General features: G+C 42.4%; 1 protein-coding gene and 1 long non-coding RNA gene across 2 annotated transcripts; one reads left to right on the top strand and one right to left on the bottom strand.

Annotated features, from left to right (window-relative positions):
- Nucleotides 1-302: 302 nt before the first annotated feature.
- LOC147905503 (uncharacterized) lies at nt 303-2,872 on the bottom strand. The gene is made up of 3 exons (XR_015541877.1): nt 2,466-2,872; nt 1,931-1,998; nt 303-1,760 (listed from the first exon to the last, which is right to left on the bottom strand). It is a non-coding gene; the product is annotated as an uncharacterized LOC147905503 (long non-coding RNA).
- Nucleotides 2,873-9,094: 6,222 nt separating this feature from the next.
- Nucleotides 9,095-12,604, top strand: LOC147905502 (uncharacterized). The gene is made up of 7 exons (XM_087380294.1): nt 9,095-9,786; nt 10,403-10,812; nt 10,979-11,220; nt 11,320-11,458; nt 11,550-11,711; nt 11,851-11,916; nt 12,030-12,604. Exons 1-3 carry the CDS (start codon nt 9,774-9,776, stop codon nt 11,213-11,215), a joined length of 660 nt encoding a protein of 219 aa, XP_087236420.1. The 5' UTR covers nt 9,095-9,773; the 3' UTR covers nt 11,216-11,220; nt 11,320-11,458; nt 11,550-11,711; nt 11,851-11,916; nt 12,030-12,604.
- The last annotated feature ends 8,607 nt before the right edge of the window (nt 12,605-21,211 follow it).

Below are 21,211 nucleotides of genomic sequence, written 5' to 3'. Positions count from 1 at the left end.
CAAATTTATCTCCAAGATGATAGGGAAATGCTCATTAGTTGAAAGTGTTACATTTGCATTCACAGTTGACAACACCAAAGCGTTATGAGCACTACACATTACAGAAGGGACTTGGTTGCCTTTACACACTACTGCTCAAATGGAAGTTCCCAAATGGAAGAACAATTATGTGGGCAGAAATAACAGACTACACAGAAAATACGATAACATATTGCAATCAAAATTCATGTCATATATTGTAGGTCCAAAATACGATGTGATATATTCAATAGATCTGATAAAGAGACATACAAAATGCCATGTAACATATTTCATGTCGTGTTGCAGGTCCAAAAATGACATACGTAAAGTCCATGTCATATGATGCAAGTCCAAAATACCATGTGATATATACAACAGATCCACTGATGGGACACACAAAATGCCATGAAGCATATTACACAAAAATAGTTCAAATTGCATATGAAAAATGCACCCTCATGTATGCATGCAACTACATTGTAGAGCTCCATCTTTGACATCTCATAGATGCTACTATGCTGGGTTTAAACTCTGCCTATTTCCATGTCCTGCTATCAACCGGTAGAGCCAAGTTGGTTCTTCATTTTCTTCAACTCATTCCATATGAATCTCTGAGGTCCAATTGGTGAACCCATCTTCTCCAAGTCTTCAAATTCCAGTAAAGTTAAGCAGTCCCAGTCCACCATTGCCTTAGCAAAGTAATTGGCAAGGCGTTCTTTGCCAAGGGATACCAGCCACTCATAAACCTTATTGTCTATTTCTCTTCCCACATCCCCTTTACTTTTGGACGCTGGATTTGCAACAGCAGGTAGACTCTACAACGTTTGGGAGACTTGCTCGATCACTTTTGTTGTTGAGGAAGCATTATGTGTAAGGGCCTCAACCATAGAGTCCACCGAGTCTGTTAAACCATCTGAAATTCTCTTTGCTCTCTTCCCACCAAGGCTTGATACCTCACCAACCCGCTCCTTAGAACAAGTGGAGCCTGTAGCTCCCTCAGCACCACTCTGGAGCTTAGCCTGTGACACAACCTTTGGATGATGATGCATGTACTCATGGATCTCTGCAAGGATCTCGTCATCCTCGAACCCAATGGCATCTGATCCCTCTACCTCATCTTGTCTCCATATCCACTTTGGTGCAGCTTTTTCTTTGCCTCTTTGTTATACCGCATGTGCCACACGATCCACTTGTCTTTGTAGTTGTTTCTCTCTCTTTTGGGGTGACCCTTGGTTGGCTGCCATCTTCATTGCAATTTGAAGCCACAAGTTCTCATGAGTGCACTTCTGCTCAAACTTAGGCTGCATTTCACACCGGAGTGTGATACAATCTTTAAGTCCATCATATGTATACCTCTTACCTTTCACACCCTCCACATCCTCACCCATGGAAGCCTCAACACGGGACTCGTGTGCTTCCTTGGCTATCTTTTTCTTGTTTGTTCTCTTTCTTTTCTTTGAGGCCTGCTCCATATGTACCGATGTCTCTTTAGGATGTGCTGATGACTCTACAGGAGGTACCTCTGCATGACCCAGATCTACTTCACACTTGAGGATAGGGATGGAGGCACATACGAGGATAAAGGTGAAGGCTTATATGGTGGGGGACCAAATCTTTCAAGATAGCGCATTTTTCATCCTATTAAAGTAACTGGGATATGAGAACGCTCTTCGAGGCTGTCTAATAAAAGCTTGGAACTCAGAATCTTGCTGCAAAGAAGCCCATTCCTTCTCATCCATCTACACAGTCACAAAAATACTCAAGCATAAGCTGCCATCTTAGCTCACTTTTTTCATTCCAAAAAATAGCTGCCAGATCTGATAACTATGTTCATGATCATGACTAGGCTGCAACATACTGTGCAGAATTTAGACACTCATCCAAGTTTACAACATCAAATGGTACCAACCTGTCAACTTTGTAGAACCCTCTTCAAAATTTTCTTCAACAAGGCCTGCTTCCCTTGCAATCCAATACCTGTCACCAAGAGAAAAATTTCTACAGTTATGATATGAACGAGGAAGAGTACAATAATAGCCTAACATTAAGGGCACACCTCATTTGGGCAAGTTGAAAAAAAACATGGAATTGGCAGCTCACATTAAGGACACACCTCAATTGGACAAGCTGAAAAAAAACAGTGCTTCCAGTACCACTTTCAACATATCAACATGAAGTCGCTTCCCTTTGAAACACATCAACAGCTCCACAAAAACGTGGACTGGTATTGTCCACACTGAGTGGCCATCACTAGAACAAGGATCATGAGATTGCTCTTCATGGATAACACACCAAGATGAGGATGGCTACAGGACAAATCACCAGATGTGCCATCCAAGGTATAACGCTCACAACGTCACAGTGTCATTCTACTTCACATGCCCCTAATTACCAAAGATGGCGACAAATTCATTTCTTGCCACAATTTCGTTGGATTCACTTACCTCCAGAATAGCCGAGCAAAGTCGTTCAAATGTCGTCCTCACTTGCCCTTCTCAATGGCGCCATGAAATCTATTCTCATTTGCCCTTCTCTTGAATAGCCAAGCAAAGACCTTCAAGTGCAAGTCTTATTCTTGCAGCCCGAGATAGCAAGAAAGATACACACAGGCGCCTTGCAGCAGCAACCCCCCCCCCTCGACGATGACACCTCCGTGATCTCGTCCTTTAGTACAATAGCGACATGTGTTTCCTGTGCATTGTGGTCTTTATTAGTGGCTATGGAGACCTCCTCACCACTTTGATTCTTTCCCCTCTTCCCCTTCGCTGATGAAGTTTCTCAATCGCAGACACAATAAAAGTGCCCTTTGTTGGCAGTGGCAGCAACAATTTGGGAGGGACGCCACCGTTTAGAGCTTATACGACATCCTCCTTCTGCTATAGACTCTGCGCTATGTTCTGAGTAGGTGGGAGCCGGGAGTAGTAGCAATCGTCGAAGCAGCAGCAATCGCTGAGCAGCGGGGAAGAGCAATCTGTCAATGACCCAAAGACTACTAGGTGGTATGAACCCTGGAGTCTAGGATGGGTTTAGGGTGGGAGAAGTGGTGGTTAAAACCACTTTAGTCCCGTTTTAGGCTAGCTAGATTAGAAAGGGACTTAGGATGGAAAGAGCATTCTAGCCCTAGTCCCATCCGAACCCAGTCCATGAAGTGCTCCTCATAAACTTTGATGTGAAAGAGAAGACGGATGAAACTGTGAGGCGGATTCTATGGTGATACTATAGTATCCGCCGTCTAGCGTCTAGCAACGTGCCTTGCTAGTCGCAATTTTAGTTACTGATTGCAGAGCATATTAGACGACAACAACAACGATTGCGCAAAAAACTATCAGCGAAGAAGAAAGAAAGCATGAAGACTAGATGAGAAATTGATTATTGGTCTTAAGCGATCTGCAAATCCAGCCAGATATACGTCAATCTCCATGCTGTCCCCCATCTCGCGCTTCTCAGGATTGTTGATAACATTTGTCAATCTCCTTCGCTCCCCATCTGTCAACTTTCCTTGCAATTCTTTCAGAAGTAAAATCTCCAACTCTGTCCTTGCACGATTGTTCTTCTTGGAGTTGGAGAGCAACAATTTCAGCGCTGGGTGCAAGGCTGCATAAACTTAGGCTGCATTTGACACCGGAGTGTGATACAATCTTTAAGTCCATCATATGTATACCTCTTACCTTTCACACCCTCCACATCCTCACCCATGGAAGCCTCAACAGGAGACTCGTGTGCTTCCTTGGCTATCTTTTTCTTGTTTGTTCTCTTTCTTTTCTTTGAGGCCTGCTCCATATGTACCGATGTCTCTTTAGGATGTGCTGATGACTCTACAGGAGGTACCTCTGCATGACCCAGATCTACTTCACACTTGAGGATAGGGATGGAGGCACATACGAGGATAAAGGTGAAGGCTTATATGGTGGGGGACCAAATCTTTCAAGATAGCGCATTTTTCATCCTATTAAAGTAACCGGGATATGAGAACGCTCTTCGAGGCTGTCTAATAAAAGCTTGGAACTCAGAATCTTGCTGCAAAGAAGCCCATTCCTTCTCATCCATCTACACAGTCACAAAAATACTCAAGCATAAGCTGCCATCTTAGCTCACTTTTTTCATTCCAAAAAATAGCTGCCAGATCTGATAACTATGTTCATGATCATGACTAGGCTGCAACATACTGTGCAGAATTTAGACACTCATCCAAGTTTACAACATCAAATGGTACCAACCTGTCAACTTTGTAGAACCCTCTTCAAAATTTTCTTCAACAAGGCCTGCTTACCTTGCAATCCAATACCTGTCACCAAGAGAAAATTCTACAGTTATGATATGAACGAGGAAGAGTACAATAATAGCCTAACATTAAGGGCACACCTCATTTGGGCAAGTTGAAAAAAACATGGAATTGGCAGCTCACCTTAAGGACACACCTCAATTGGACAAGCTGAAAAAAAACAGTGCTTCTAGTACCACTTTCAACATATCAACATGAAGTCGCTTCCCTTTGAAACACATCAACAGCTCCACAAAAACGTGGACTGGTATTGTCCACACTGAGTGGCCATCACTAGAACAAGGATCATGAGATTGCTCTTCATGGATAACACACCAAGATGAGGATGGCTACAGGACAAATCACCAGATGTGCCATCCAAGGTATAACCCTCACAACGTCACAGTGTCATTCTACTTCACATGCCCCTAATTACCAAAGATGGCGACAAATTCATTTCTTGCCACAATTTCGTTGGGTTCACTTACCTCCAGAATAGCCAAGCAAAGTCGTTCAAATGTCGTCCTCACTTGCCCTTCTCAATGGCGCCATGAAATCTATTCTCATTTGCCCTTCTCTTGAATAGCCAAGCAAAGACCTTCAAGTGCAAGTCTTATTCTTGCAGCCCGAGCAAGAAAGATACACACAGGCGCCTTGCAGCAGCAACCCCCCCCCCCTCGACGATGACACCTCTGTGATCTCGTCCTTTAGTACAGTAGCGACATGTGTGTGCATTGTGGTCTTTATTAGTGGCTATGGAGACCTCCTCACCACTTTGATTCTTTCCCCTCTTCCCCTTCGCTGATGAAGTTTCTCAATCGCAGACACAATAAAAGTGCCCTCTGTTGACAGTGGCAGCAACAATCTGGGAGGGACGCCACCGTTTAGAGCTTATACGACATCCTCCTTCTGCTATAGACTCTGCGCTATGTTCTGAGTAGGTGGGAGCCGGGAGTAGTAGCAATCGTCGAAGCAGCAGCAATCGCTGGAGCAGCGGGGAAGAGAAGTCTGTCAAAGACCCAAAGACTACTAGGTGGTATGAACCCTGGAGTCTAGGATGGGTTTAGGGTGGGAGAAGTGGTGGTTAAAACCACTTTAGTCCCGTTCTAGGCTAGCTAGATTAGAAAGGGACTAGGATGGAAAGAGCATTCTAGCCCTAGTCCCATCCGAACCCAGTCCATGAAGTGCTCCTCATAAACTTTGATGTGAAAGAGAAGACGGATGAAACTGTGGGGCGGATTCTATGGTGATACTATAGTATCCGCCGTCTAGCGTCTAGCAACGTGCCTTGCTAGTCGCAATTTTAGTTACTGATTGCAGAGCATATTAGACGACAACAACAACGATTGCACAAGAAACTATCAGCGGAGAAGAAAGAAAGCACGAAGACTAGATGAGAAATTGCTTATTGGTCTTAAGCAATCTGCAAATCCAGCCAGATATACGTCAATCTCCATGCTGTCCCCCATCTCGCACTTCTCAGGATTGTTGATAACATTTGTCAATCTTCTTCGCTCCCCATCTGTCAACTTTCCTTGCGATTCTTTCAGAAGTAAAATCTCCAACTCTGTCCTTGCACGATTGTTCTTCTTGGAGTTGGAGAGCAACAATCTCAGAGCTGGGTGCAAGGCTGCATAAACTTAGGCTGCATTTGACACCGGAGTGTGATACAATCTTTAAGTCCATCATATGTATACCTCTTACCTTTCACACCCTCCACATCCTCACCCATGGAAGCCTCAACAGGAGACTCGTGTACTTCCTTGGCTATCTTTTTCTTGTTTGTTCTCTTTCTTTTCTTTGAGGCCTGCTCCATATGTACCGATGTCTCTTTAGGATGTGCTGATGACTCTACAGGAGGTACCTCTGCATGACCCAGATCTACTTCACGCTTGAGGATAGGGATGGAGGCACATATGAGGATAAAGGCGAAGGCTTATATGGTGGGGGACCAAATCTTTCAAGATAGCGCATTTTTCATCCTATTAAAGTAACTGGGATATGAGAACGCTCTTCGAGGCTGTCTAATAAAAGCTTGGAACTCAGAATCTTGCTGCAAAGAAGCCCATTCCTTCTCATCCATCTACACAGTCACAAAAATACTCAAGCATAAGCTGCCATCTTAGCTCACTTTTTTCATTCCAAAAAATAGCTGCCAGATCTGATAACTATGTTCATGATCATGACTAGGCTGCAACATACTGTGCAGAATTTAGACACTCATCCAAGTTTACAACATCAAATGGTACCAACCTGTCAACTTTGTAGAACCCTCTTCAAAATTTCCTTCAACAAGGCCTGCTTCCCTTGCAATCCAATACCTGTCACCAAGAGAAAAATTTCTACAGTTATGATATGAACGAGGAAGAGTACAATAATAGCCTAACATTAAGGGCACACCTCATTTGGGCAAGTTGAAAAAAACATGGAATTGGCAGCTCACATTAAGGACACACCTCAATTGGACAAGCTGAAAAAAAACAGTGCTTCCAGTACCACTTTCAACATATCAACATGAAGTCGCTTCCCTTTGAAACACATCAACAGCTCCACAAAAACGTGGACTGGTATTGTCCACACTGAGTGGCCATCACTAGAACAAGGATCATGAGATTGCTCTTCATGGATAACACACCAAGATGAGGATGGCTACAGGACAAATCACCAGATGTGCCATCCAAGGTATAACCCTCACAACGTCACAGTGTCATTCTACTTCACATGCCCCTAATTACCAAAGATGGCGACAAATTCATTTCTTGCCACAATTTCGTTGGATTCACTTACCTCCAGAATAGCCGAGCAAAGTCGTTCAAATGTCGTCCTCACTTGCCCTTCTCAATGGCGCCATGAAATCTATTCTCATTTGCCCTTCTCTTGAATAGCCAAGCAAAGACCTTCAAGTGCAAGTCTTATTCTTGCAGCCCGAGATAGCAAGAAAGATACACACAGGCGCCTTGCAGCAGCAACTCCCCCCCTCGACGATGAACGCACTTCTCACGATGACACCTCCGTGATCTCGTCCTTTAGTACAGTAGCGACATATGTTTCCTGTGCATTGTGGTCTTTATTAGTGGCTATGGAGACCTCCTCACCACTTTGATTCTTCCCCCTTCGCTGATGAAGTTTCTCAATCGCAGACACAATAAAAGTGCCCTCTGTTGGCAGTGTCAGCAACAATCTGGGAGGGACGCCACCGTTTAGAGCTTCTACGACATTCTCCTTATGCTATAGACTCTGCGCTATGTTCTGAGTAGGTGGGAGCCGGGAGTAGTAGCAATCGTCGAAGCAGCAGCAATCGCTGGAGCAGCGGGGAAGAGCAGTCTGTCAAAGACCCAAAGACTACTAGGTGGTATGAAGCCTGGAGTCTAGGATGGGGAGAAGTGGTGGTTAAAACCACTTTAGTCCCGTTCTAGGCTAGCTAGATTAGAAAGGGACTAGGATGGAAAGAGCATTCTAGCCCTAGTCCCATCCGAACCCAGTCCATGAAGTGCTCCTCATAAACTTTGATGTGAAAGAGAAGATGGATGAAACTCTGAGGTGGATTCTATGGTACTATAGTATCCGCCGTCTAGCGTCTAGCAACGTGCCTTGCTAGTCACAATTTTAGTTACTGATTGCAGAGCATATTAGACGACAACAACAACGATTGCGCAAGAAACTATCAGCGGAGAAGAAAGAAAGCATGAAGACTAATGAGAAATTGATTACTGGTCTTAAGCGATCTGCAAATCCAGCCAGATATACGTCAATCTCCATGCTGTCCCCCATCTCGCACTTCTCAGGATTGTTGATAACATTTGTCAATCTTCTTCGCTCCCCATCTGTCAACTTTCCTTGCGATTCTTTCAGAAGTAAAATCTCCAACTCTGTCCTTGCACGATTGTTCTTCTTGGAGTTGGAGAGCAACAATCTCAGAGCTGGGTGCAAGGCTGCATAAACGAGCTTCACTTCCTCTCCATTAGCTTCTCTGCAAGAAGAGTTGGAGAGCAACAATCTCAGAGCTGGGTGCAAGGCTGCATAAACGAGCTTCACTTCCTCTCCATTAGCTTCTCTGCTAGCTCTGAGATTGTTGCTCTCCAACTCCAAGAAGAACAATCGTGCAAGGACAGAGTTGGAGATTTTACTTCTGAAAGAATCGCAAGGAAAGTTGATAGATGGGGAGCGAAGAAGATTGACAAATGTTATCAACAATCCTGAGAAGTGCGAGATGGGGGACAGCATGGAGATTGACGTATATCTGGCTGGATTTGCAGATCGCTTAAGACCAGTAATCAATTTCTCATCTAGTCTTCATGCTTTCTTTCTTCTCCGCTGATAGTTTCTTGCGCAATCGTTGTTGTTGTCATCTAATATGCTCTGCAATCAGTAACTAAAATTGCGACTAGCAAGGCACGTTGCTAGACGCTAGACGGTCCCAAATTTTTGGACGGTGCTTTCCACATTCGAGAGTACATTCACTTACATCGTGGTTCATCATTCCATATGAGACCCCTCGCATAGACTTGCAGGATAGGTGCAACTCCTACCTCGAGGCAAATGTAGGAGAAGAGTGAAGAGACCCAGAGTTTTGGCTGTTGATTGCCAGGAGATTGAGTCGATGAAGGCGCCCTTGAAGCGGTTTTGGTTGAGGGTTTGGAGTGGAATGCAGTGTCGTCTGAGTTGAGTAGTGCCAAACTTCTCCAAGAGTAGGTGGGAAAAGCTATGAATCGGAGAACATTGATAGGGGGACTCCTCGACTGCAATGATGCAAGGAAGCAACCGAGTAAACCTGATCCGGTAAGGTGGTTGATCTGGCAAGATTTATCAATCCTTGGAGATTCATCACGAAGAAAGGTGGAGTGGTGGACATCTACAACGGCCAACCATTCTTGGAGGATTCTAAGGCTTTGGATGCACAAGATGAATCGGGTATTGTGGCGCGCTGGTCTACCCAAGTTCAGGATGGCGTGGTTCGTCCAAATTCACCTAAAGTGGGTGTGGTTGGCCCAGATTTTGATGATGTAACGCGAATTCTGCTGGCCGAGACAGATGAGAAGCTGGAACGTTATGCTCGGATGCAGAGATTGATAAATCGTCTTGGGATGATCTCCCTATGGATGCAGACTCCTCAGATACCTAAACGGATTAAGAATGCTACTAAGACTCAAGAGCGTTCATGGGGGCAAAGAAAATTTATTTACTTCGTTCGAGATGCAGTCAGGGCTATGTCGCAGTAATAAAGTAACCGCTCAGATGATTGTGGTAAAGTGTTCAGATGATTGTGGTAAGGTAACCGCTTAGATGATTGGGCTGTTGTGGAAAGAGTAAGCAAGAGAGATGCTTGTCAGTTATTAACAGTCTCAATCCGGATGTGGTGGGAAGGATGACTAACTTTGGTATACTTTTGGGAAGATTGGGTACATGGTAACTGATAACTCTCCAGATAGAGGGCGTGGAGGGACTGCTATTCTGGCTAAGGCATGTCTAGGCGTGCAAGAGGTTTTTCGGAATGATTTGGAATGGTTTGTGGCTGCTAAGGTCTCAATCAGTGGTTTCCGTTTTCATGTGGTTAGTATCTATGCTCCAAATGGTGCTAATTCTTGTGCTGAATGTTGGGATCTCTAAAGAAATTCCCTGTTTGATGCCTACTGGGTGGTAGGGGGAGAGTGGAATATGGTAACTAAGGAGACTGACAGATCTCATTCTTGTTCGGGTCTCTTGGGAAGAGAGAAAGATGCATGGGAAAGTCTGTGTATGGACTGGGGGTTAATTTACTTCATTGAATTTGATCGGGAGGGCCTAGCTGGATTTTCGTGGAATATAAAAAGAAAAGGGGAGATGTTCAGAGTGGCTAGAATCAACAGATTCTATTGCTCTCATGAAGGTTGGTGGTTGAAACCCCCAATGAGAGGTAGCTATGTAAGATGCACGGGAGTGTCAGATCATATGCCGGTCTGTTGGTCCTTCTCAGTCCCACGTTCAGTAGGGCGTTAAAGAGCTTATGGTCCATTTGATGTTCTCTGGAGACATCCTGCATGCAAGTCTTACTTTTCCTGGATTAAGTGTGTTCTCCTGGTAAAGCTTGTTTTTGTGTGTTGTTGGTCTTTTGTGATAGCAAGCTTCATTCTTTTTACGCAGATATGGAACAATTGAAAGATCATCGGCCACCAGACTACCAGGAAGGTATAGCTTGCGATATATGCCTTGAGCTTATGCACCGGCTCAAGGTGATGATGCCAGAAGCACCATCTAGGCCAAGCAGAGAAGCTAATGGAGAGGAAGTGAAGCTCGTTTATGCAGCCTTGCACCCAGCTCTGAGATTGTTGCTCTCCAACTCCAAGAAGAACAATCGTGCAAGGACAGAGTTGGAGATTTTACTTCTGAAAGAATCGCAAGGAAAGTTGACAGATGGGGAGCGAAGAAGATTGACAAATGTTATCAACAATCCTGAGAAGTGCGAGATGGGGGACAGCATGGAGATTGACGTATATCTGGCTGGATTTGCAGATCGCTTAAGACCAGTAATCAATTTCTCATCTAGTCTTCATGTGTGTTTGCCTTGCCACTCTTCATTTCTTTAAATTTCTTTTCATTGTCTTTTGTTTGTAGAAATAGGAAATGAAATCAAAAGTCCAAGTTGATTTGCAGATCGTTTTAGACCAGTAGCTACTTTCTCCTCTGAATTTCTTTTCCTTGTCTTTGTTTGACTAACAGGGAATCAAATCTGAAGTACGAGTTATTGGTGTTGATGAACCAGCATCTCCATCCTCTTCCTGCAGACCACCACACATTCCCGTGGATGAGAAAATTACGCCGAATGCAAAGATAAAGAGAAATGCACTTTATATGGTAGAGGTTGCTTCTAGGGGGGAAGCATCGTCAAGAAGCTGGCACAACTCGAGCGGGATGCGCACTATGCACTTCTACGAGCTAAATCTACTGACGTGCTAGATATACGAACCTTTCTCTATCAGTTGTAGCAGTTTTTTGATGGATTGGTCTCTCTCTTTGTAGGTACATGAACATATCTAATTTTACTATGTTGAATTCAGATAATTGGATTTGCTGCCATCTTGAGGATGGAAAAGGAAAGCTTCCAAGTGGCAACAATAATCATTCAATCGCACCCCCAAATATTCAAGTTGTTGTATGCATTGGTGCAAGCTAGAGCACTAGCATATTTTTTTAATGAGAGTAAGTTCTTTTTCTGTGATAGTATTATTCATGTGTTAAGATTATTTTGTGATATGCAATAACTGTTATCTAATGGTGGATATTGTTGTAGGAACAATGTACAAGGATGTGTCAAATCTGATGCACAGTATGAACACCATGGTATCAAAGTTGGGGCGCTTGGAAACGATGTTTCTTATTGGTTTTGTTGCCATTGGTTGTTTGCTATTGCAAAATCAGCATTGAATGTGTGCACTATTACAGGCTAGAACAGGTGATCTCTAAATTCTGAACCCTCTGCAATTCTCTTTCATTCTATGTCTATTTTAGTCTGATCATTCCTGTTTTGTTTGGATCCAAGTGTTTTTCCCTGAAATCCAGGCTTTCTAACTTGACAATTGCCTTTCTAGCAGCCATAGTTTCCAACATATTCGTTATATGGACAAAACAGCTCTGCAGACATTAAGCATCATAAGAAGGCAAGAAATTTGTAATGATAAGTGCAAAGTTGTGTGTTTGTCGCTAGAAAGGAGATTGACACATTAATATTCAATTTGGAAAACTATAAAACTTTTGATTTTTGTGTTTACAGATTTTGGCAAAGCTTGGTAGGTAGGAACACATTTCTGGTTCTGCTTTGTGTGAGCCTTCAACAACAACTTCCCTTTTTCAGTTCTTATAGTTTTAAGGATTGAGGAGACCATCTAAACTTCATTTATCCATCATAATACAATATCCATGTGACCAGTACTGAATCCATTGCTCTTGAGATCATGAACATGTACCTTGTAGTCTAAAGCCTTTGCTGTGAAAAAATCTATGGACGGTCAGAATATGATACATGGAGATCTTGATTTGCAACTATGTGTATAAGTTAACTCCTATCACATGTTTATATATTGATCACTTGACTAAATCTATTGGTATGATGAATCCTATGATGACTTCATGACCGCTTCATCTTGAAGGATATCATGTCATGTGTGACCAAGGCGGAACTTGGCTACTATACTGAACCAATACACAAAGATATTGGCTTTTTTTCCAAAACTTAATGCTCAAAAATTATGCCTACCCCATCCTTTGGTGGCCACCTTTTTTCTCGCATGGCATCTCTTCATACCACCTCTTCACACCTGCATGCATTTTCATCATTACGCATGTGCATCGAACATTTTGCATGTATGGATTGCTTCAGCCCCGTCCTTTGGTGGCCACATTTTTTCCCACATGGTGTCTCTTACCATGTTGAGTTCTTCCCCTTCCCGTTTTTTTCCACAACGCAAGGAGGGCATTGTGGTGAATCAGACTCTGATGATTGCGGCGTATTTCAATACTCCTATAACGATTATTCCATCACGTCTATTTACTTGCTTGTTATTATTCCTCAGGGTCTCCATTAATTAGTTTGTATGTTAACTTTTCTTTGAGGTGCTTCAACATGCTTGACTCATCTTCTTGCCTCATCAACATGCTCGGCACTCCTTCCTTCTCGTAAATGATGTTCGATTGAGATGGTTTGAAAACAAACAAACAACTGTTATTTTTCGTTGTTCTCTGTGACTGTCTCCTCTGATATATGCATTACAAAATGATGATGAGTGACTTGCTTTGGAAAATGAGCCATGTGTGCGAAAAATTATGGTTTGACTTTTCAATGAGTTTGGCACCTCGGTTTTCAGTGCACTGAAAAGAGAGTCTTGTTATTTTTCATGGATCAGAATAGGTTTCAGACATCAATGTGGGGTACTTGCTTTGGAAATGGGTGGTAAAAATTGTGATTTTTGGCCTTGTATGCAGATTTCGCCATAGGGAATGGTATTTTGGTGCTTGTCGAAGTATGCTGAGACTGAAACTAGGTTTTATCAAGTGTTTTGATGATGTTGGGTCCATTGAATGAATAAGATCATAATGGGATGTATGGATTGGGAATGGAAAAGGTGTTAATTGGATTAGTCTATGATGCATGCATGGGTACAATTTGGGCATGGAATGGACACTGAATATCACTAAATGAGCTGCGGGAGACCACTCACATTTCATCTCGCATCTGGGAATTCATGTGTTGGTATTTGCTTTGACTTTGGATGTGTAATTGGAAAGGAACCATGGCTTGCATACATTCCATGCATGGAAATTGAATAAGCATCATTACAACATACCAACCTTGGCATATAGACTCCACCAATAGGATCCTTTCAGCTTTGGACTCACCTTGGTGTGTTGCACCTGGCAACCTTATGGCATGGTGAATAGTAGAGTGTGTATGATAGCAGGAATTTATGCTGCAATGACAACAACTCGGTGTGCTTATGTGTGACTGCTTGCATCAGTGAGAGAGACTTCCTCGCCCTGTGGTTAGGTTAGCTAACCCTAGCCATGTACATAGTTTTTTGGCGTCATTGCCAAGGAGCCAAAACACATTGCCACAAATTGTCCCAATCCTCGAAAGTCTATGGATTATGTTCCTATGTGAGCAGTCTGTAAGGAGCAAGGGCTTGTTAGTGACGATTATCCTAGGAGAATGATGCCACCTATCCACAATTTGGGATCTAATGAGGCATCTACCTCCAAATATGTAAACTTCATTGAGGTAGAGATGGCATCTCCTTCTCACCTGTTAGTGGGAGTGGTTGCTCAAGCAAAGAATTATGGAGGGAAATTCCAAAACAGACCCCAAGAGCCATCTTAGTGTCACTAGATGTACCTACATTTAAGAGGGTTACCATTTCAGATGGGACACCTACAGCTAAGTTGACTTTTGGGGGTCTGACAATCATTCCCATCAGTATTCTGGAGTGTGGTACACCTAATGATTCCACTCATTTCACTATAGAGGAAGCTGAGCCTATGAGTAACCAAGACGGTAATCGATGTCTTGTCATCTAATTGCAAGAAGACTACCACTTTGAAGATCACGAGAAGGTTCACCAGAGAAGAGAAAGGTAGCAGATTATAGATGAAGCTTCAGTTAGACCTCAGAAGTAATCCACAAGTAAAAAAGATGGACTGGATCAAGGAGTTTTGTGTGTTGATTGCAGCAAGGGTGAGGACTCCCAGTACATTCTCGACTGGTTTGGTGCTTTTTCAAATGTTCACTCTCATGTGATTTCTATTGAATGGGATGAAGAAGAGGATGTAGTAACGCCAAGCTCACGGCAAGGTAATGGTGAATTGCCTAATTCTTCTTTTGAAACGATCTTGGATTTGGTACGTAGGCTTTGTCCTCCTAAGTCACCTAAAGCTTCATTGGGGTGTAGCTGTGGACGTAGCTCATGTGGAAGCCACATACATTTGTTTAAGCCTAGCCCATTGGCCTCAGAAGGTTGGAAAGAAGTCATTTCCATGAGTGAGACTAGGTTGAATGCTGATAAGGCATCTTTACCACCAAAATCCTCACAAAAGGTGACAAACTAGAAGTTGGATTTGGAAACCCTTTGCAATATTCATTCTCTTGCTACAGCGGTAGAGTTGAGAGTGTTTTTGGATTATGTAAAGTGCTATCCAAGACTGTCAACATTGATGTGAATGTGTTGCTACATTTGACCAAGCTCTACAGCAAGATTTGGCTTATGTGTGGACTCTAGAATGTGAACAATCTTTCTTGCCAGTGAAGAGGATTCTTATGGAATCTTTGCACACAACGAGTAAGAAGAGGCAGTCAAAGGTATCATTCATGCACAGCAGAGAAAATTATAGTGGCAACAGGGGTAGCCTAAAAATTCTATTGGGACAGCCAACCCAAAAGGTTGGAAATTACCTAATAGAAGTCTTAAAGCACCACATCAAGTCCTTCGGTTAGCACATAGACTAACCTAGCAAATATTCACAACATAGAAGCTTTGTTGAGACTTATTTCATTGGGTGGAATTGACCACTATCCAGTTTAATAGTGGTAACAAGTCCCATAGATCTTGAAGGGTCTAAAGAGGACTTTAGTACTTTGTGTGTGTGTGTGTGTGTGTGTGAAGACATGGTCACACCCATACTCAAAAGTGATAAATTAGTTCATGGAAGAAAGGTGTCAAACTCTCCTTAAGAATGATGTCTCAATACAAGTTGTGTATGGTGGATGAATCCTAAGCGCAAACATGATCAAGAGCTATACTGAATAAGCACAAACTTAAGTTTAATTATGTTACAAGATTGAGACTTTACCCATAAAGAGACATGATATCATCTTGCATACATTATTGCATAAAAATGTCCTCCCTTTTATAGGATTGGTGTACATACTTGCATTGCTTGCTCACAGGTGGGATAAAGCCTCCTTGCTATGTGACAACATGTTCTCATCTTCATACAATTAGTGGTTGAGTTAGTAGTACAATTAGCTTTGACTCACCCTAGACTACGGTTTTATGGTTTTACATGTTGACAACCCTCTTTAAGCTAAGCTCCATGTTTTTTAGCTCTCTCCATATCTAAACTCTCATAGTGTAGATCTGTACTAAGCCATATGTGTTGCAAGAAAGTGCTTATAGAGAAGATCTAACTCCATTCTTATTGTACTCACTACCAATGTTGTGTAGGATTCATGAACTTACAATAAAACCTATGAGAAACTCTTTCAAAATATAAAAATCTTTCAAACTATTGATATTAATGAAATGAAGTCTCTTCACTCTTTTTCTCCCTTTGAAGCATTTGAAACTAAAACCTTTGGGCCCTCTCAACAAATCGACGTCTCACTCCGTGACCTAAAGAGCTCTCGTATGGGTCAAAGCTTTTTCCCTCCAATATTGGTAAGGGATGAAGGCCAAAGATAGGGACCTTTGGAGGAAAGCGAAAGCGAGAGGGGGCGCTCCAGAGAGAGGGAGAGACATGATATATACATATATGTATGTATGTATGTATGTGTGTGTGTGTGTGTGTGTGTGTGTGTGTATAAGAGAGAGTGAGAAGGCAAGGGGGGGCCGTTGCTCATTGTAGTGAGAGAGAGAGAGAGAGAGAGAGAGTGCACGAGAGAGGGGAAGGGGAGAGAGAACGAAACATGAGCCGGTTCCATGGTAGCGAGAGTGAACGCGAGAGAGAGAGAGAGAGAGAGAGAGAGAGAGAGAGAGAGAGAGAGTGCATAGGAGAGGGGGAGGGGAGAGAGAACAGAACATGAGCCGGTTCCATGGCAACGAGAGAGAGAGAGAGAGAGAGAGAGAGAGAGAGAGAGAGAGGGGGGGGGGCGGGGGAGGGAGGGAGGGGTGGCACTGGTAGAGAGAGAGAGAGAGAGAGGGGGAGGAGGGAAGATAGGATAAAAGGGAGGCACTTCCGTCGACAACAAGCCAGAGAGAGAGAGACCTTGACCATCTAGTGCACCAGTAGCAACTCCCAACATTGCTGCAACACAAGCCAAAGGGTTTACGCCTGCATCAACGGTGTCTACACCTGTAGTAGACCCTGCCATTGCCAAAGCATAGGCAAAATGGGATAAGAAAGAAAAAACAAAATGTGCAAGATGTCATGCTCGGACAGCTCAACACAGTGAAAACATCCAAAGAAGCATGGGATTTGTTCGTAGCTTTTTATGAGTTTAAGAATACATCCATGATTCTCACATTGAGAAACTAGATCAACTATAGTTTTTGCAACAGTAATGAAGCTGGTCATGCTTACGTACTCAGGATCAAGGATTATCAACATGCAGTAGTAGAGTATTGCGATTCAAACGAAAATTATAACATTAGAAGAACTACAATCCGTGTTAATAGGGAAAGATTTAGGCCATTCTAATGATCAAGCATTCACACTCTCAAATAGAGGTAAAGTCAAATGCCCAAGCAAAGGTAGAGTATGTCAGAGAAGTGGTCATCAGCATCAAAATCAGCATCTGCAACAACATTGGCATTAATCCGAGGAGAAATCATTCCAATGAAGAGAGATTTCAAGAAAGAGGGAATAAATCCACCACCGTGTCAAACATTCTGCAACTACTATCATAAGTTTGGACACTATGAAAGACATTGCTACAAGAAACAGTATGGCTGAGAAGGTCAATCTAGTAGCAAACAATAGAAGGATTTTTTATGGAAGAGGAAATCACCATGGTGGACATTCAAGCCACTGTCATTATGCTAATGAAACTCAAAAATATGTATCTTGCAAGTGAGGATATGTAAAAGACTGACACAGTGCCTAGATTGTGAATCAAAAGGGAAGTGTAGCTATCAAGTCGATCAATTAGATCAAGATCCTTGGTACATCAATAGTGGTGCATCATTGCATATGACAAAGCATCAAGATTGGTTCACAAAGATGAAACCATTAGAGGGACAAAAGAATGTTATCTACAGTGCAGATAACACACCAAATCTAGTTGAAGGGAAAGGTATTGTCCCTATGAACAATTATACTGTTACAAAAGGATTGGTGAAAGATGTACTCTATGTTCCAAGCTCAGAAAGAACCTCTTGTTAGTTGGGCAAATGATAGAACACAACTATTGAGTCATCTTTGATGCAGGTGATTGCACATCAAAGATAAATCCAGAGGATATCAGCTAGTAGGAAAAGCGGTCAAGGAAGGACACTTGTTTAGAATGATAGCTTTAGTACCAGATTTGCATGCCATGTCACCTCAATAGCAACAAAGAATGCCCCTTTCTACATTATGGCACAAGAGATATGGACATGTCAATTTCAAAAGCTTCAATGCAGCTAAGAAATCACAATATGGTAATTGGAATTCCTAAGCTACGGTTTCTTGGAAAGTTTGCGAAGCATATTGCTTTGGTAAACAAAAGAGAACCAATTTTGGTAGAAGAACCTCAAGCAAGATATATTCTTGATTTAATTCATACGGATGTATGGGGTTATGCACAGACCCGCAGCATCAATGGTTCACTTTACTATTTGACTTTCATTGATGACTACAATAGATATTGTTGGGTCTACTTTCTAAAAGAGAAATTTGAAGTCTTTTTTAAATTTCAAGAATTCAAAGCCATGGTAGAGAACCAAACAAGCAAAAAGACTAGAGAACCTTCCAGAAGAACAACTCAGAAGGTCTACTAGAGAAAGTAGGTCCCTAGCAAGATTGACATATGCTCAAAAAGGCAAAGCAATTCAGATTGAAACTACCAATTATGCTCTTCTGTCTACCATCATGGCTATAGAATAGCCAATGTACTTCCAAGATGCAGTTGACAAGCCAAAATGGCAAACTGCTCTATGAATGAACAAATGGGAATTATGCTGAACAAATGGGAATTATGCTACTAGGAAAGAAGGCCATTGAAACCAAATGGGTTTACAAAGTAAAGTACAATCTAGATGGAAGCATTGAAAGATATAAATCTAGACTAGTTGCAAAAAGATTTGCACATCAATATGGTCAAGATTATGATGAGACTTATGCTCCAGTAGCAAAGATGGATTCCATAAGATTTTTTATATCACTAGTGACACTCAACAACTAGAATGTGTACTAGCTAGATGTCAAACATGATTTTCCCAATGGTTACCTAGATGAGGAAGTATAGATGCAACAACCAGGAGGGTATGTTGAACTAGGGAAAGAGCATCAGGTTTGCCATCTTAAGAAAAGTCTCTATGACTTAAAGCAAGCACCTAGAAGTTGGTATAGCAGAATTTATGTCCATGTATTTTGCTAATCTGGGATACATTAAGTCCAATACAGGTCATACTCTCCACTATAAAATTCAAGGGGAAGACATTACTATTGCAACTTTGTATGTAGATGATCTGAATGTGGCAGTAGGAAACAATGATAACTTCATCAGCAGGCTAAAACAAAGTGTGCATGTATGCATGCATTTGCGTGTGTGTGTGTGTGCGTGTGTGTGTGTGTGCGCGTGTGTGTGTGCATGCATGTGTGTTGGGTAAAGTGGCTGATCCATTATGCTCATCACCAAATCCTTTCAGTTTTCAAGTTGATTCAAGGTTGATTTGTAGTCTTTGGCATGTGTGTGTGTTGGACATGGGGGATGGGAGTGGGAGGAGGGAGGGAGGGGGGGTAATCCATTGTGCTCATTACCATGACCTTTTAGTTTTCAAACTAACCCATGGTTTGACAAACTATCTAAGAAACAACTCTAGCAAGGAATGCAAGACATTAGAGTCCCCCTAAAAAACATGAATGTTGTTGAAAATCTATTTGAGAAACTAAAATGCTAGCTCCACATGAAGGGCAGCTTTTAAAACCCTTCTTTAGTGACATTGGATTCAAGGCAAGGCTTCCCCCTCTCCCCACATTGTTTAGCTTATGCGTGGACTATCTCAGGAAAATTATCCTCACACGTGAATCAAGAGGGCATCCAAGTCTCATAGTATATGCACTCAAATCCTCTATTTGTTACTACCGAAACACATAAAGGATGCCTAATGATTGATGGACTTCCGGACATTTTTCCAAGTTAGTAGACTACAAGTCAACATGGGAAAAACAAAAGTTATGTTGATCAAAAGTCTCAAAGATACCCATTGAGTATATCTACTAATACTACCTAGGGCATCAAGGCACTAATTGATCATGAATGAACCACTTGTGTATCGAGGTGTTTGGGTATTGAGGTGCTAGATGATCGTACATGGACCACCTATTCCGACATGCATCTTGAGGTACATGGGAGAAGCTACTAGACTTTTGAGAATAAATTAGGCAAGTTGACATTTGATGACTATCTTGGAAGATCAAGAAACACCTCCTTAATGCTTCAATCACGCCAATGATTTTGTAAGGAATTGAGGGGAGAATCTCTCTACCTATGGGTAAAATGAAATTGAAAACATCCAAAAGTGATTCCTCACGAGCTTTGTAAGAGTCAAAGAATTCAATCTTGACTTCATCTTGCTCCTAGACATGGGTCCTATAGCCCTGGAGCTCCTTGGCATAGAGTGAATGACATAGTACCTAGCCAAAGTCACCCAGCTACTATGACACAATGGCCTCCCATTCATCCCAGGGGTAGCGAGCACTTGCCACAAGCTAGTTAAATGATGGTTTTGAGGAGATGGTTCAATCATTGAGGAGAAGATATTCTCTTGATGGAACCATTGATAGATCCATGGGTCATTGAGGCTTTTGTCTAAAGGTGTCTGTAAGACTTCACACATGGGAGAAGGGCACCACACTAGCTTTCTTCTACTAGTCTCATAAGCTCTACCCACCCTTCCAATGCTTATGAGACTTCCCACATGGTAGCAAAACCCCAGATCAAATTTCTCCACTACTCACAAAATTTCTCCACTAACCTCATCATTTCTACAAGGCACCTTAGTGGGGACTTTGGGGATCACATGCATCCCTCTCCTAGAGCTAATACCTCATTCAAACAATAGCTGGTCACCACCATCCATAGTAAAAGACAGAACATGCAATGATACAATATAGTTAGATAGAAGATTAGCCATTGGCTACACCTGCACATGTTGCAACTCTAGGTCAATCAAGGAGGCACCATGTGCTACTCACATACATCACCCCATGAGGGCATTTGGGCTAGATTCCCATTGTTCGTTTTGACTATGCATTGATTGTAGCATTCCTCACATACATTACCCCATGAGGACATTTGGGCTAGATTCCCATTGCTCGTTTTGACTATGCTTTGATTGTAGCATTCCTCATGTAGTTGTCTAGCATTTGTTGCCTTCATTGTTGCTGATGCTTTAGGTACATGGGACTAGCACCACACCAAGTCTCACACCTCACAACAAACCATTGTATGGGTAATGCCACATGTATTGTTTCTCATTAGATATGTACTTTTGGTCTGTAACTAACGTTTACAGTGCTTGAGTAATGTACCAACCTATATGGGTA

Source organism: Dipteris shenzhenensis, chromosome 1, assembly GCF_047967505.1.
Source record: "Dipteris shenzhenensis isolate YYH24624 ecotype China chromosome 1, Dip_SZ_1.0, whole genome shotgun sequence".
NCBI lineage: Eukaryota > Viridiplantae > Streptophyta > Polypodiopsida > Gleicheniales > Dipteridaceae > Dipteris > Dipteris shenzhenensis.
This window is presented reverse-complemented; position numbering and strand designations above follow the sequence as displayed.